The sequence below is a fragment of the Neovison vison genome, chromosome 14, assembly GCF_020171115.1.
Source record: "Neovison vison isolate M4711 chromosome 14, ASM_NN_V1, whole genome shotgun sequence".
Taxonomy (NCBI): domain Eukaryota; kingdom Metazoa; phylum Chordata; class Mammalia; order Carnivora; family Mustelidae; genus Neogale; species Neogale vison.
This window is the reverse complement of record NC_058104.1, coordinates 34,172,853-34,189,832: the sequence shown is the minus strand read 5'-3', so window position 1 is coordinate 34,189,832 and position 16,980 is coordinate 34,172,853. Positions and strand designations below refer to the sequence as shown.

At 50.2% G+C, this 16,980-nt stretch overlaps 1 protein-coding gene across 12 annotated transcripts; it reads left to right on the top strand.

Annotated features, from left to right (window-relative positions):
- Positions 1–48: 48 nt before the first annotated feature.
- Positions 49–15,148, top strand: UBFD1 (ubiquitin family domain containing 1). Of its 12 annotated transcripts, none has more exons than XM_044234139.1 (8): positions 49–153; positions 336–665; positions 1,790–1,998; positions 4,591–4,656; positions 4,810–4,915; positions 5,663–5,757; positions 8,720–8,802; positions 13,616–13,702. In XM_044234139.1, the coding sequence occupies exons 1-7, from the start codon at positions 129–131 to the stop codon at positions 8,798–8,800; spliced, it is 912 nt and encodes a 303-aa protein (XP_044090074.1). In that variant the 5' UTR covers positions 49–128; the 3' UTR covers positions 8,801–8,802; positions 13,616–13,702. The 12 variants fall into 12 exon arrangements, with proteins under 12 accessions (XP_044090074.1, XP_044090072.1, XP_044090075.1 ...); XM_044234137.1 differs by lacking the exon at positions 13,616–13,702 and adding an exon at positions 11,938–13,206; XM_044234140.1 differs by lacking the exon at positions 13,616–13,702 and adding an exon at positions 13,115–13,184.
- Positions 15,149–16,980: the final 1,832 nt, after the last annotated feature.

Below are 16,980 nucleotides of genomic sequence, written 5' to 3'. Positions count from 1 at the left end.
CCATAGAAACGTCCACCTGTTTCCGGCCAGTCTGTGAGAGATTAGGGGCTGCTGCGGGGGCCAATCTCAGCTAGCTCGCTTTTTCCCAGCGGCCTCTGCGGGAGCGGTGGGTGTTGTACACAATCATCATGGCGGCGGCCGGAGCCCCGGATGGTGAGTGTGGTGGGGGTGGCGAGCGCCCCGTTTGGGCCCCGGTGAAGCGGGCCCCCGGGGTGGATGCGGCCCGGTCCGGTGGGGAACAGTCTGGCCCGGAAGCGGAGGCCCGGCCTCGCCCGAGCAGGGTTCAGTCCCAGGCCCAACCTGCGGCGAGCGCCCACCCCCTAACCCCCTTGCAGGCATGGAGGAACCTGGCATGGACACGGAGGCCGAGACGGTGGCGACCGAGGTCCCCGCGCGGCCCCTGAACTGCGTGGAGGCCGAAGCCGCGGCGGGGGCGGCAGCGGAGGACTCCTGCGCTGCGCGAGGTAGCCTGCAGCCGGCCCCGGCCCAGCCCCCTGGGGACCCTGCGGCCCAGGCCTCGGTCAGCAACGGCGAGGATGCGGGCGGCGGCGCAGGCAGGGAGCTGGTGGACCTGAAGATCATCTGGAATAAGACTAAGCACGACGTGAAATTCCCCCTGGATAGCACAGGCTCCGAGCTAAAACAGAAGATTCACTCGATTACAGGTAATCGAAGTGGTAATGTCCAGCGACAGGCAGCCTTCCCCACCGCGCCTTTAGATTCCTAGTGCTCGCACGGTGCTAGGTCCCGCGCTGGCCACTCTCTTTGCATCCGCTCCCTCAATGCTGGGACTAGTTCTCCGGAGTAAGTACTAGTATGTCCATCATTCAGATGGGGAAGATGAGACCCAAGGTGATGGAGCCAGAAAGTGGCTGAGCCGAGATTCAGGCCCGGGTCTGACTCTTAGGCCCAGGCTTCCAATCAGTGCTGCCCCAGACATCTCTAATGAAAATCATCTGAGGCACATGTGAAACTTACAGCCCCCAACCCTTTTCCCTGAAGAGTTGGATTCAATGGATCTGGAATGTGGCCAGGAATTTATTTTTAGCAAATATCTTGGGTAATTCTCATAAGGGAAATTTAGGAAACATTGCTGGTGACTATGGTGCTGGCCCCTTCACAGATACTCACATTTTAGTTTTTAGTCTTGTCTCGTGTACAACACTTTACCAACTGAAATGATTTCTGTTTTATAAGCTTGCTTTCTGTAGTCGGTGAGCACATGGTAAAAACAAGAACTTCATCCTTTCTGGTTTCTGTATAACTGAGGCCTGTGGATTCTCAGTATTTGTGTCATCAGAGGCTTGAGGAACAACTTGGAATGAATGATAGCTAACATTATTGAACGATGACTTGATGCTTGGTGGTGGTTTATTTCTTAATCCTTAAAAGAAGTCTACGCAGAAGGAAATCTTGCTGTTAAAATTATAAAATTTTGGAAACCGGCTCAGAGAGGTTGTGAGTTGCCTGAGCACACAAAGATGCTGCAGCAGTATTCATTTCCAGGTCTGTTGCCCAACAGTTCTGGTCCAGATACATTTTTCTTTTCTTTTTTTAAAAGATTTTATTTATTTATTTGACAGAGAGAGATCACAAGTAGGCAGAGAGGCAGGCAGAGGGAGAGAGGAGGAAAGAGGCTCCCCGCTGAGCAGAGAGCCCGATGTGGGACTTGATCCCAGGACCCTGGGATCATGACTTGAGCTGAAGGCAGAGGCTTTAACCCACTGAGCCACCCAGGCGCCCCAGATACATTTTTCATCCCTTCCTTTCATTGTGTCCTTTTCCCAAGGTCTCCCCCCTGCCATGCAGAAAGTCATGTATAAGGGACTCGTCCCTGAGGATAAGACGTTGAGAGAAATAAAAGTGACCAGCGGAGCCAAGATCATGGTAGTTGGCTCCACGATAAATGATGTTTTAGCCGTAAACACACCCAAAGATGCTGCCCAGCAGGGTGCAAAGGCCGAAGAGAACAAGAAGGAGCCGCTCTGCAGGCAGAAGGTGAGTCCGTCATGTGACTGCTAGTCCTGGGAAGTTTGAGGCTTTGTCCTCTGGAGCCTTGGCTGGTTATATTCTCCCTAGAATAAGCTCCTTTTCGGACAGGGTCCATGATGGAAATTTATGGCAGCAGTTGGGTGCGGCTGGCTGTTGAGTGGAGGTGACAACTACCTGAGATTTGCAACTTTGTCTCATCTGGCGGGTCAGTGTGTCTCAAGTCTATTTACTTTAGGATATGGCCTTTGTACAGGCAGGCTTCAGACCAGATATTGAAAGGAATCTGACATGGGTTTCTCTCCTCTAGTGTCAGGGAAAAATGCTACCAGGACAATTCACCCCCCATTTTGTACAAGTGCTTACATTTGTGTTTTGGTCAGTGGCTTCCCCCAAGTCAACAGGTCATTTCTGGATAGCCATAGAGCTCAGCAGCTTTCAGAGTCCCTCTGAGGCGGACTTTTTCAGGAAGCCTAATGAAGCTGACTAGAAACATAACTATACTGGCTTTGGGTTTAGTTTTGGTTTTTTTTTCCCTCCTGGTTCATGAAATGGGGGCCTGATTTTTTTTTTTTTTTAATATCCTGTTGCTCATTTTGGGTGGAAGAGATCCAGCCTTGTCTTGTGCTCACTGTAGCCCTTAAAATTCTTTCTGTAATTAGGAAAAGGGAGAGTATTTTGCTGCAGAGGGAACTGGTAGGAAGAACCATCACTTGCAACCTTATCACCCAGCAAACTTCACTCATTGTCATGGAGTCTCTTGGCCACGGCTAAGATAGTCTCAACTTAACCTGTGTCCCCAGTACAGTAGGTCAGTTTGGGTTTTTTTTTTGTTTGTTTGTTGTTGTTTTTCTTTTCTTTTTTTTTAGAACAGTTCGAGCCAAGATCAGTTTTAATGACTCTAGGCACCAAGGCATATGGCTAGTAGTGTGAGAAGGATACAGTTTTGTTACAGGCCCATAATCCTCTTCGTGTGCTTCCAAAACCTGACCAGGCATTAAAACTTGACCAGAATTAGTGTGAATGTCCATGTTTTGCTGTAGGAACATTAATGTGTTTGAATGACAAGGTACTGCCCCAGATCCTAGAGAGGATAACGTATAACATATTTTTAAGCGGTATTGTTTTTACAAAGTCTGTAAGACTTGGTTCTTATGATCTAGAACATCTGCCTATAAGGTTTTAGATGAGGAGTTATAAATCTATGCTAACATCTGAAAGGTATTCACTTTGGAACCTTTCACCCCCATATATGGGGTCAGAATTTAACAGTTGACTTTTTTTCCCCACTTGCCTGTTTCCTTTGCCACATACATGAAATTATCAAATGTGAGTATTTCAGAAGTGAGTGAATGTCCCCACTGGTCACACCCTTGAAATATTACACGCTTCTTAAACATAGCTTTTGTGTTACTGATGGTAGCATAATAGCCTTAAAACTGTTTTCCACAGCACAGGGACAATTCTTTCAAAAGATGCTTGCGAGGTAGGAGTCAAATTAAGTTGTTAATGTCTGCTGCTCTGTTTCACTGATGCTAGTTATGAGGCCTTAACGTGGCCTAATGAGAGGGACCTGTTCCCCTGGCTTTTTGTCACCTTACTCAGGAATCCGAGGCTGATCCCTATGGGGACCCTTTGCTAGCAGTCTGGCAGTACTGATTCTATCCCCACCAGAGGGTTTCTGCCCTCTGAATTGGCTCATGATCCTGTGGTGCTTCCGTTTGGTGGCGTTGTTCCCCTTCACTCACTTGCTGTCCCATAGTTTCAGCTTTACCATTTGGTAAAGTGACCGGTGACCTATAAAGCCACCAGTGGAGAGGAGACAAGCTCAGGCATTTGGGCTGCTCAAGAGCTGTTTTAGGGAGCCATGAGCCTAATGAGAACCCTTAACAAGCTGCCTCAAACCCGGGGAGGGGGGTGTTGGGCACAGGATCAGAGACTTGTTAATATCAGTCTGTGGAGTAATTGGCATTTATCTTGGAAATAGGTGTCTCCTGGCCTGTGTAGCTGAGGTTGAGGGCAGGGCAGTGGGGAAGAATTCTACAATAATCTGAGTTTCCATTTGCTGACGAAATGTCGCTTGTAGGCCGTTAGGCTGATCACCAGCATCGTCTTAAGTTTCTTTGGAAGTTTAAGTTGACTGAAATGGCCACCATTTGCGGTTTACTTTAGCCCAATGTTTCGTCCTTTCAGTGGTGATTTTTTTGGTCAGAGGAGTTAGTTTATTTGAACTAGCAATCTGGAAACCTTAGTTGTTCTAGAACTTTGCTGTCTAATATAACAGCCACATAAAGCTTATTAAAATTCAGTAAAATCGAGAACTTAGTTCCTTAGTTACATTAGCCACATTTCAAGTGCTTCCTAGACCCATGTGTCTCGTGGCTGTTGTTTTAGGCAGCACAGAGGTAGGACATTTCTATCAACAGAGACACCACTGCCAGACAGCACTGCTCTTTAATGTCAAAGGACCCATAATCTGTACACATGGGAAGCTTTTGAACCAAAACAGGAAGGCTTTTTTCCTCTTTTTCAGAAAGGTAGTAATATGACTAACACATAGACAGCTATTTTATTTATCATTTCTTCTGACTTATATTCTAGCAACACAGGAAAGTGTTGGATAAAGGAAAGCCCGAAGATGTGATGCCATCTGTTAAGGGTGCCCAGGTAAGCCAGATTCCTTTGTGCGGCTCTGAAAACGCACCAGGCCCACCTTCTGACTCCCTGAGGTTCCTGTGATCACGTCCTCACATCCTGTCCCTTGTCCTTCCCTGTCCTTGCTTCTGGTCCCTGTCTTTCACTGTGCTCCTGTGCCTCCAGGAGCACCTGCCAACGGTACCCTTATCCGGCATGTACAACAAGTCCGGAGGCAAAGTGAGACTCACCTTCAAGCTGGAACAAGACCAGCTGTGGATTGGCACTAAAGGTAGGTTCCTGCTCTCGGCCTCTTCCTGGCTTGCTGCCTCGGGCACCCAGCAGCACTCGGTCATGGGTGCGACTGTGCTTCTCCTGAAATCTCTCTCTTCACTGTGCTTTGCGTGCCCCTGGCTTTTTGTCTCTGCTTTTAGATGCTCACCTTCTGTTTGGCCCCTTTTCCCTCATTCTTTTCAGTCTTATGTCAGGGTCAGTCCATCAACAGTGGCTCTTCTCTTGTACCCAAAACTGGGTCCCAGATGTGCAGTCTGAGGGCCAGGTCTGGCCCCCAAACAAGAGTTTTTTGGATTTACACACATTCTGTAAAAATCAGAGAGATTTCACTTGATCTGATGTGGGGGTTTTTGGGCTTCTCTTGAAAAAAAAAAAAAAAAAAAAGAGAAAAGAAAAGAAAAAAAGTCAAAAGATGTAGGCATTCTGGACCTGCATTCTCACATGGCAGCGATCGGCTGGAGCCAAAGTAGTAGGTTCAGATGAGCCATGTCACAGTCCTCACTGTCCGTGGGCTTCGTGTGGAGCCAGCTTTGTTCATGATATGTCACCTGCCTGGCCCCTGGAGGTCAGAGTTTGTCCCCGTACTGGGTGCATTTTCCTGGTACCGTGGACCCGCCCCCCCCCCTCCCGCCTGTTTGTGCTCTGCCTGCCTCCACCTACCCCTGCCTGTGCCTGGTGGGGCGGGCTTGCTGCTTGCTGTTGGCTGGGAATTGTCTCTGACTCTCCTCCCCTTCTATTCCCCCAGATGGTTCAAAGTCTTGTCAGTTACACTCCAGAATTATCTGTGTCCCTTTTTTTGCCACTCTGTTGTGCCAGTTAAGACTCCTAGCATCTTTAAAGGTTTGTTAAAGCGAGTTAACCTATTTCCCTGCCCTGTCTGTGTTCTGTTTTGTCCTACCCATCTTCCTCCCTGGTTCCCATGCTCAGAAACCTTCGGCCTGGAAGAGCCAAGTTCAAATGCCTAAACGTAGTGTCCAGTGTTGTCAAATTTTAGACCCAGCCTCCTGCCCCGCTTGCCCCGTTACACGCTGTGGGCTTCAGCTGCACCAGCCTGCAATTCCCACCGTGCTCTGCACAGCCTCACGTCTTCGCTCCTGCCGGGCACTTACCTGGAATGCCTTCTTCCCATTCCTCGTTGTTAATGAAATCTCCAGAGGCCCTACTTACGTGTCCTCTCCTAACGAAGCCTTCCCCGACGCCTTCCCCACCCTCCAAATGAATTGCTGCCGCTTCTGTTCACAGAGCGCTCCGTTTACCTCTCCAGAGCACTCATTACTCTCTGACTTGTCTGTCCCCCTGTTAGATTCCCGGAGGGAACCGAACATGACTAATTCACCTGGTTCTGGCCAGCACTGTAGGTATTGAGTGTTCGAGGTAAATGCTAAAGAGAGGTATAGGGGGTCCCATCACGTGAGGTTGGCTGGTTTCAGGGACAGGCCATTCGGTATGACTCTGCTTCGAGTGGGACCCCAGATTTACAGGAAGTAATCAGCGGGGCGATGGGGCGTGAGGCTTTTTGTCATCCTGAGTGCCAACGCAGGTATTCTCATTTGTCACTCTGCTGGTCCTTACATAAGTAAACACAGACCAAAATGCCAAAGCGCAGGAGTTTTCTCACAATTTTATGAGAACCTGCTACATCTCCTTCCTTCCACCCTCAGCTCTAACTGCATGGTCAGAGCAAGCGTTGCAGAACGTGTAGGGGCTTCCTGGGTCTTCCCACGGGCCTTTGGACCCTTTTCCACACGGTCAGTGCTCGTCCACCGTGAGCTGCCCTGCGTCTGTCAGACCCTTCCTCGGCTGTGACTTTGCAGGTGACTTTGCTTAGTTCTCCGTCGTGGCACTGACTTCCCCAGTTCCTGCCTCTTCCTCCACTTGCGCTTTCTCTTGCGGGCAGTCTGCTGGAAGGTAGCTGCTTAGGCTGATGCAGGTAGTTTCCTGTGGGCCAGGGAGGCCAGTGAGGACTACGTCTGTAGGTGCTCATTGGTTCCTCGGGGCCTCTGTGTTAGGAGGTTGTGTTAGGAAGCGCGTCCTCACCGCAGGCCCGAAGTGGACCCTCCCGTACCCGGGGTGGAGGTGTTCTCTCGGCTCGGGGGAGCTGCTGCTTTACCGCTTGGGCATGAAGGCAGCACTCAAAAGAATCTGGATAGGTTGGGGTTTCAGGGCTGTGGAAAGTGTCCTTTCTCACCAGCCTGCTGAAAGAGCACGGCCGAGAGTCCCGGCTTCATGGGCGCCGGGGCTGAGATTTTCGCTCCCACGCAGGCCACTGTAGCGGTGGGTGGCAGGCAGTGTTCTCGCTGGCCGGGAATCTTGTCCTCTGGGCGTCCTGAGCACCCTCCCAGCAGGACAGCGCGTTCCGGGGAGTTGGCCACCAGCCACCGGCTTCATCTTTCCGCTGGCAAGAAGCTGCTGTGGGACGACCATGCCGACAGCTGCGTGGCCCCCCTCTCGGTGCGGCGTCTCGCAGCTTCTGCTGTCTCCGCGGTAGCGTGGGGGGAGCCTCGCAGCCTCGGGCAGGAGACGTGGCGGGGGCAGGCGGCCGGGGGAGTGTGCGCCCAGTGTGGAGGGGCGTCCGGCCTGATCGAGCTCATTGCTGTCACTCAGGAATGTGGGCCCAGGATCGGGTTTTCAAGAGAAGCCAGAAATGTATCTTTTTGTGTGAAATCTCGGGACCTTTCAAGGTGGCTGGTGGTTTAAAAAGTTTCAATCTTAAAAACAGCTGCCGGTCAGATCCTGCCTGTGGGTCACTGAGAGCCACTGAAAGTCACAGCCAGTATGGACACCCTCACGTGCATTCTCCCCACGCCCCATTTTAAAGACCCCAAGGCTCACGGAGTGGAAGTAAAATGTCTCCAGTCACCAGCTAGACTAGAGCCCAGGCCTCTAAATTCCAGTCTGTTTTTTTCCCCTCCTCATCCATTGGCAGATTCTCTTTTCCAGAATTTTCTTTCTGCAAAGACTGTCATGATTTTTTTCCGACTTGATTTAACTTTGCTGAGAACGTCCCGGCCCCTGCTGTGTCTGCCGCTCCTGGGGGGGGTGGGTTCTTGTTGCACAGACACTGCGCCCCCCTCCTGCCTTCATGCCCGGCCCTGCGACACTGGCCTCACTTCCTGCAGGCTCCTCTCACTCCTGCCATCCCTCACTGCCGCCTCTTTCTTACCTGCCACCCTTGAAGTTGCTGCAAAGTGTCTTCTGACCCCCCTGTGATAAGTGATACCTTGAGGGTTGATCGCAAGAGGTTGTAAATGTTTTAAGAGCACTTCCTCAGGTGTGTGTATGTGGAGGGTTGGGGGGTCGGGAGAGGGAAGGGTTGTGGGGAGGGCAAATGAGGAGGAGGATGGGCTAGAGACTAGAAGAAACCCCCAAGCACTCCCTGCCTATGCGAGCTACAGGGGCATGCTGTTGCCTCTGTTCTCGATCCTCTTGACTACCCCTTCCCCAGGTGCCAAAGACCTTAGCCAGTGCTGGGCTCAGGCGAGAAGGCTGCAGTGGAAATCCTTGGGTGTTTATGAATTGCCAGACTTTAAGAAAATCACACAGGAAAGCACTGTCTCTGCTCTCAGAGGCCATTAATATATGCTATGGCCATTCCTGTTCCTGTTTGCTCCCAAGAAATTCCCATCTGCCAAGCAGAGCCCTGGGTGTGGTGGTCAGACGACCCTGTCCCATCGTCCTTAGAGCACGTGGGAGACTTGAGATTACAGTAGAACCCAGAACCGCCAGCCCTGAGAAGGGACTGCTGAGTCACAGGCGTGGACAGGAGGGCCTTTGAGTAATCTCTGTAATCCCTCTCAACTAGAGCGGACTGAGAAATTGCCCATGGGCTCCATTAAAAATGTGGTCAGTGAACCTATCGAAGGACACGAAGACTACCACATGATGGTAAGTAGCCCGGCGTGGTTTAGCCTGTCACCGCACTCCCGCTTCTGCTCATCCAGCAGGGACCGGAGTTCTCACGAAACTTGCTTAACCGAAGAAGCAAACTCAGTATTCCGAAGACGCACAGTTTTAAGGTCCTCACATTTTCTTCATCTCCTTAGAACTCAATCCATGACCTGTTCCTAAGTTTATTTTTGCAACACCTGCCCCCCAATCAGTTTAAAGGGGATATGTTTTCATAGCTTTATCTTCCTCTCATTTGTATTATTTTTGTCTTTAAATCAGGAGAATAAACACAAAGAGGAGGATTGGCTTGTGGGTTTTCATCTTAGGTTTTGTCCTGCGTATAAAACAAAATCTCCCACTAGCCTTGGCATTTGTGAGGACACAGATGGTCCCCTTTCTGTGGTGGTGGTGCTCTTCCCAGGGGGCCAAGGACACCGTGGGGAGGACAGGGTCTGTGGTCGTCATTCCGCACGGAGGTTTACTCTGAAGAGAGCAGGCTGTTCTTTCTCGAGATAGGATGTTTGGAGGCAGTCCCCAGTTTGTGCAGAGCAAAGCCGAGAGTTCAGGGATGCAGGGCATGGAGTGAAGTGCAGTGCTCGGGCTAGCCCCCGAATTTTCCCAGCGTGGTTGGGAGGGGCCCCTTTAGGAGTGAAGTTTAGTTACTCCGACAGGGACCTGCCCGGAGCCAGCTGTAGGATGGGGCAAGGGCTGCCCGCATTCTCCAGCCAAGGGGGCAGATTTTTTAGCACGCGGCCACCAGCGCTGTGGCTGTGTGAGCCCCGTTGCAGGGCTGAGGAGCAGCTAGTGCTTTGACCTGTGCATCGGGGTTACAAAGGTCCCCAGCAGAGGGAGGCGTTGGAAGATCCCAGGGAAAATGCGATTTGGTGGTAGGGAGGTCTCTGCGCAGATGGCTGGGCCCCTCTTTTACCCTGTTGGTGTCTGTCCGCTCAGAGGCACTGAAGCCAGTCCATGACGGGGCTTGCAGTCCTGCCACTGCAGGCTCCTGGGTGTCCCGAGAGGGACAGCGTCACAGGGGCTGCTGCCCTCCCGCCCCTCATCCTTAAAGGATTGCAGACAGATTTGTTCTGCGTACTCGTATATTTTTCCCGTTTACGAAGTCGGCTTCTAGATACTGTCAGCTGGGCCCCTTCGCTCCCTTTTGAAATGTTCATCTCCGCCATGTGGCCCTGTGGCTTTCGCAGCCCCGCTTTGCAAACAACCCGGTGAGTGGGAGTCCCAGCAGGTTGAGGGGACCATCCCAGACATCCCAAGGAAATCAGTTTGGATGGCTAATGCTTTAATACTCAGTTCAAATGCTTTTTTCTCTCGGGTCATTTCTGGCAGAGAGGAGTGCTGATAGTCCCTTCTCTTCACTAAACGCCATGGAGTGGCACCTTGACCTCTGTCTGAATGAAAGTACTCTGCTCATTTTGCAGGTGTCATTTCAGCAGCTAGATTAATGGTGTCATATATGGCTCACAGAGAGGGATGGCTGTGCTTTTCATTCTTAGGGAAATGTTTAAAAATGCAGAAGAGAACAGAGAAGACTATAACAGACTCAGATATCTATCACCAAGAAATGACTGTCATAAATATTCTGTGAATTGCTTTAAACTGTTTTTTTTTTAATAAAAGAAAATCTACCCACAACGAATACGTCCCCATTGTCTTCCCCTCCCCCATTACCATGAGCACGATTTCTCATGTGGATCCTTCCCAGCTTTCTGCTTTGTGTTCGTATAAACCCATGAACAAGATGCAGTACTGTTTTGTGTGTTTTTCAGTTTTCATAAACGGTATCATGGTATGTATCGTTCTGCAATCAGCTGTTTTTGGTTCGACATTGTGATTTGTCTGTATCAACTGTAGGTCCGGTTCATACCTTTGAAAAAGGATCCCGCATTCAGACAAATAGGCCATGTCCCTTATAATTGTGCGTTTCCTAACCAGTGGAGATGTAGGTTGTTTCCAGGTCGTTACCAGTTGTGACGGTGCTGCTGTGAACATTTCAAAACTGCTTCTTTGTGCACGTGTGACAGTTTTTCTAGGGCAGTGGTTCTCAAACTGGTCTCTGGATCAGTAGCACGACATTGCCTGGGAGCTTGTTAGAAATGCAGATTCTCTGGCCGTGGACTTCCCAGATCAGAAGCTCTAGGGGCTGGAGCCCAACTAGTCTGTACTGACAAGCCTTCTGGATGCTTCTGATGCACACCCAAGTTTGGGAGCCACTGCTTTAGGCTCGGCTATGCTTAACTCTCCCACCACCTATGTCGGGGGGCGGGGTACAGGAGAATACTCCCCGTGTGCACAGTGTTTCCCCTTCCCTTAGGTACCTTCCTTCTCAGCCCCCCACCCCCACCCCCCATGTTTGTCTCGCTGCCTGCTCCGTCTCCTGACCTCTGAAGTACCGCTTGGTTTTCCTTTTTCCCTTCCAGGCGTTTCAGTTGGGCCCCACGGAAGCCTCTTACTACTGGGTGTACTGGGTCCCAACTCAATATGTGGATGCAATCAAAGACACTGTGCTGGGGAAGTGGCAGTATTTTTGAAAGCACTTTCACCTCTGGCCCAGGAGACTGACCCAAAGTGAAGGACATTGCTGGGAGAGGCCTGCAGCATCCCTGGATTTCAGAGTTCTGGGACTTTGTTCAAAAACAAACAAACAAAAACCCTATATCCACTCTAAGGTGATGTGGTGACTGAAGCCAGAGGTGATGTACTTTCACCATTAGCTTAATTTTAACTTAAAATCACCGGTTCCCTTTTCTGGCAGTCAGCTTCATACCATTTTTAAAGTCCATACCGTGGAAATCAATAAATCTGAGTTCCGAGCACGTTGTGTGGAATACTGTTCAGTGCGTTTGAGAGGAGATCTGCCAGTTTTATTTAGAAAGGAATGATCAAAAGCTTGCTGGTTTCCTTTTTATTTTATTTTTTTTAAGCGATTTTAACTGAGGTATTTTCATAAATCTTCGGTTGCAAACATTTGGACTGCGTTGTGATGAATTGGGTTTTGGTTTTGGTTTTTCTGATATCAAATTGTATGCAAAATGGAGGGGGGGTTAGTAAGCCATATTTTTCTGTCCATGGATTCAGATTTAATTCTTTTCCCTTTTTTATGTTCTCACTTCCTAGATTTGAATTTTTGTTTTAAAAACCCAAAGATGTCAGTTCCTGATTTTGTACCTCGTCGATGCTTCCTCTCCTGGCCTCCCCCCCACCATGCTGCTGCTCGAGAATGCGCGGCGGGAGAGGAAGAACTGTGTGGTCTAGGGCAGGGAGTGCGCGCACCTGCTGCACCGCGTGTGGAGCAGCGGGGTGTCTTACCGTGACTCCCGTCTAAACGTCTTGCCCCTTGGACCCCGATCTCTGGGGAGTTCCACCTGCTGGTGTCCTGGTTGTCTGGTGCCCTCACTGATAGGGCTTTGAGACCCAGCCTAGCATGGGTGTGCCTGGGCTGCACTGCCCAAAAGCCACAGCCCCCAGGCCGACAAAGTCCTCTTGAAGGAGGAGCTGGATTGAAGACCATTCCTACAGCCCTATAGCCACAGGCCCAGATCCTTCTTTCTTTCGAAGTTCGGAGAAATTCTTAAGCAGTCCAACGATTATTTCAATTATGCTTCTCCATTTGGTCCTTCTGCTCATACATTATGTTCAAGTGTCCTTCATCCCGGGTTCAGAGATGCTGCCTTTCCCAATAAAAGACATGTTGACCTAGTGGGTTGGCCGATGTGCTTAAGCATCGAAAATGTGATAAATTGCTTTCGTGATTAGCTCACCCTCTTCTGGTTTTAGCCCTTAAGTTCTTGGTACACGTGAGCTTCTGTTGTCTCCTTACGGATGAACTCGGACACGAGGGCCAGTCTCTTGGTGAATGATGCCCTCTGTGCTCTTCGCTGTTCTCTGCGGGCTGTCTTTGCAATTCTCCCCTCCCTCGCTGCAGGCTCTCCTAGTAAGTTTTGGTGAGAGATTTTCCAAACCACATTCTGGATTCTAGGCTGTTCCCCCTCATCCTGTGAAATGTAATTAGCATGTGTTCGCCTCAGATGACTAACCCTTGTGAGCCAGTTCCTGGTGACGCTCTATGCCCTTCCCTTCCAAGCCGTAGTTAGGAATCCAGCCCATGTAGACAAACTCGTGCTTTCCACGGGGTAGCCCTTGCCCAGTTACACATCTGGGCAGGGAACTCTACTCTTGCTTTTTTGGGGGGGGCATACGTACCTCTTGTGAAGTGTAGCATCCAAGAAACCGCCTGTTCGTCATTCCTCGAAGGAGCAGTCACTGCGGCTTTTCTGTCCTTGTTGGCTTGCAGTTCCTGGAGAAAAAGGGCCGCCTTGCTACTCGTCAGAGCCTCCCTCTGCAGCGGACGGGTCTGCGGAGGAAACGCTGCCGTAGCAAGCAAAGGGTCCTCTCAGTCTGAACACTGCCCTTTTGTGTTGGCCAGCGCCCCTGTCCCGGAGACGTGTCTTGACGGTGCCACACACCCATCCTAGTTCTCGTGAAGCAGGTGTCTCCATCCCCTGACCGGCTGCAGTGCTGCTGTCAGAGGCCCTTCCCGCCGGGTCTGCTTGTTCGCCCTGTTAAGTCACTGCCCTTGCCCTCTGTCGCCCTCACCTTCCTCCCAGTGAGAGCGTGTGTGTCCCCTTGTCTCCCTGCTCCCCAAGGGCCAAACTGCTTCTCACTCAGGCTGCTGTCATTTCTAGACAGGACCAAAGCCTGCGTGAGTCTTTTTATTTTACGTAAAATGGTGCTTTTTTCCTTACTTCAAAATACTATATATAAATAATAATGTCAACGACATCTTTTCGTACAGAGCCGTTGGAGTATTGCTTTACAGAGCTCAGTAAATTTGCTAGAACGATCTCGAGCTCTAGCTCCTGACCCTGTCTGCATGGAGACCTTGCTGGGAGCCCTCGGGATAGCAGAGGTGGACGGCAGCAGAAGCCACTGGGAGAAGTATTTGACTAAGATCCATGTCTGGGTCACAGCAGTATTCCCGGTTTTTCCCTCTGTCCCGTGAGCAGTCTCTTCCTAACCTTGTTTTCGGTCCAGAATGTTCCGACTAAATCTGTGTTAGCAAATTGAAGTCCTTGTTCCCCCTCGGTGGCATCACAGTGTTAATTTGTCCTCAGGATTGTTTCTGTGCAGTTCCTTCGCTGGGGTCGTGCCCTCCCTCACCGTGGCAGAGGACAGGCACCAGGAGGAGCTGGTCCTGGGGAGGGGCTGGGCACGCAAGGAGCCAGGCTCGACATCTTTTCCCTGTGGGGAGCTTCGCCAAGCCTCCCCAGGGGCTGCTTTCTCCTCCAGGCTTTGTGCTGGCGATCATCCTCCGGGGCTTTGCTCACGGACGGCAGGCCTTTCTTCCCTCCCCGAGAGCACTGGCAGTCACCCCTGCCAGATGCCAGGCCCTTGCAGCTCTGTTTCTGCCAGTCCGGTCCTCTGAAAAGCTGCCTCGCGAGCTGCTGGAACTCCTCTGGTATGAAGTATTTTAGTTGAAGCTGGGCCTTGCGCAAGTAGCGTTCGCTCTCTTTAGATGAGACTGAACCGAGCTAAGGGTGCTCCGTGGACACAGTGGGGGCCGGCGAGGCCTCGGTAGGCACTTATTTGCTGCTCTGCCTTCCAAGGCCCAAAGAGACCAACTCTGCCACTTGGCCACGTCTCAGAAAAGTTGCCATATTTCAGCCAGAAGGGACTTGCTTTCCTCTTCTCTTCACTTTAACCATGTGCCTGGAGGAGCCATCCTGGCTCTTGCATTTGGCCTCCCCTTTCTTTGCTGGGGCAGCGAAGGGGAAGGGATAGACTCCGTGTGCCAGGGCCATGCAAGGGCAGGCTTGCTTTCCACCCCATCTTCTGAGGGAGACCTTTCTCTTGCTCCTTGCTGCTCTCTTCATGCCTATTGTCTTGGAAAAGGATGGTCCCTTGGTCTGAAGGCTTTGTGAGGAAGTCCTCTCCAGCGAGGACTGGCACCTGTTTCCTTCTTAATAGGGCCGGACGGCCTCTCCGGAGTTACAGGTGGTCAGGAGCCCTCCGAAGTGCAGAATTTCTGGCACCTCGACCTGCCAGGCTGGGTGGTTCTACTGCTTTCTAAATTTCTAGAAACCTCTTTCCTTTTCTTTCTTAAAGAGTTCTGCAGAATTATTTGACAATATACGTAAGTACCATGTTTCCTTGTGGTGTGCACTCTGTTCTGGTTTCTGTTTTTAAATCAAATGCCTGTTTGGGAGGAGATGAACGTATTTAGTCTATTAGATCTGCGCTGCTGGATTTTTTTTAAAGTGTAACCTTGACTAGCTGTCTTATTGTTTATCCTGTAAGATTAGTCTATCAATTAAAGTTTGATAATTAATTGCGTCTCCTTTTCCTTCCAATTTTTCACGCGCCTGCTCCATACTGGGGATAGACTGATATTTGGGACTAGGCCTGGGGTGTGGGGCTTTTTGTTTTGTTTTTTTGCCAGCTGTGGTCTGCTATGTCACTCTTACTTACTTGGTTTTAAGTATATCCAAATTTGTTCCTATGCAAAACAGTTGGTACAATGACTCTGGTTTATTTCCTCTGTTAGCCAGAATGACCAACTGGTCAGTCAGATGCACTCGGGTTAGGGCAGCCCTCCTCTGTGCTCTGGCCTCCAGGCATCAGAGGGAAGCTGCTTCCTGTCCTTATGCTTTCTGACTAGTACCCTGTGTGACTTGCCCGAGGGGGGGAACTGTTTCCCCAAACAGGACAAAACAGTCCTTGACATGAAGAGTCCTTATAGTTGGTCACAACTGGTTTTGACCCAGTATCATCCACGGGGCCCTCTCTCCTCTACACACATTTGTAAATGTTCCTGAAGGTTCTGGTCAAGTTGCCCTTCCCTGACTCCCCCCCCCCACTTCCGTTTTCCCAGTATCTCAATCCCAAAGCAGTGCTGTCAGGTCCTTAAAGATCTGCTCTATGGGGGAGACAAGGGTGAAGCGTGCCACGTGCTGTACATTGGCTGTTGCCCACCTGGAGAATCTTCTGTGTGCACAGAGGGTGCTGCTGGATTTTACGCCGGTTTTGAAGTATTTCAGGCACCTTCAGACTTACAGGATGATCAACTGTCCTCAGATGGAGAATGAGATGAACTCCAGCCTGAGTATCTATGATACCTTTTGGGGAGAGGTCTGGCATTGTCTCAGCAGTAGTAACTGACATCCCTTTCTGCAGTAGGGACCCCACGAACCAGACAGTCATTAGGGCAAGAGGCAATGACTTCTTCCTACTCTTGCTTGAGAGATGCTCTGGTTGGCCCATCCATGCTGTGGGAACAGGACATGCTTCCCCCATGAGCTCTGTGCCAACACTACTTGGCTCCTTTGAGCCAGAATTAACCCCTCTGGCTTTTCCTAGTTTACCAAGACTAATTTTGATCTGAAGCCTTGTTAGCCTTACCCTCCTTGATAAAACCTTTCCTACTGTTCACCCCATTTTACAACTCTGAGTTCTCAAATTTGCTTCTGTTTTACCCCCCGCCCACTTACCTAATTTTGATTGCTCACTGCTTTCCCTTTTTTTGTTTTGTTTTGTTTTGGACATTTTCAAGCCTACAGAAAGTTGGAACATGCTACAGTGACCACCTTATACTTTTCACCTGGCTTTTACCATTTCTTAAAATATTAACCACACATGCTTGCTTTCTTCCCTAGCCACGTGTGCATTTTATTCTGCCACAATGTTTGACAGACATGGAGACGTCATGGCATTGAGCACTGGTCTCAGAATGACTGTCATACTTTATCACAACAGCATTGTCTTCCCTAAGAAAACTCCTCTATCGATTCAATAATACCTGATAAACAAACCAAAGTATCTTCTAGAGCTAGTTTTTCCCAACTCGTAATCTTCATGTGCGTTCAAAGATTTATTTGAGAGAGAGGATGAGCTGTGGGGAGAGGGAAGACTCTTTTTTATTATTATTATTGTTATTTAAGATTTTATTTATTTGCCAGAGAGAGTACTCACAAGCAGGCAGAGAGGCAGGCAGAGGCAGTGAGAGAAGCAGGCTCCCTGCTTCTGCCGAGCAAGGAGCCCGAAGCGGGACTTGATCCCAGGACCCCGGGATCATGACCTGAGCCGAAGGCAGCGGCTTAACCAACTGAGCCACCCAGGCGTCCCGAGAGGGAAGACTCTTAAGCAGACTTCCCGCTGAGTGTG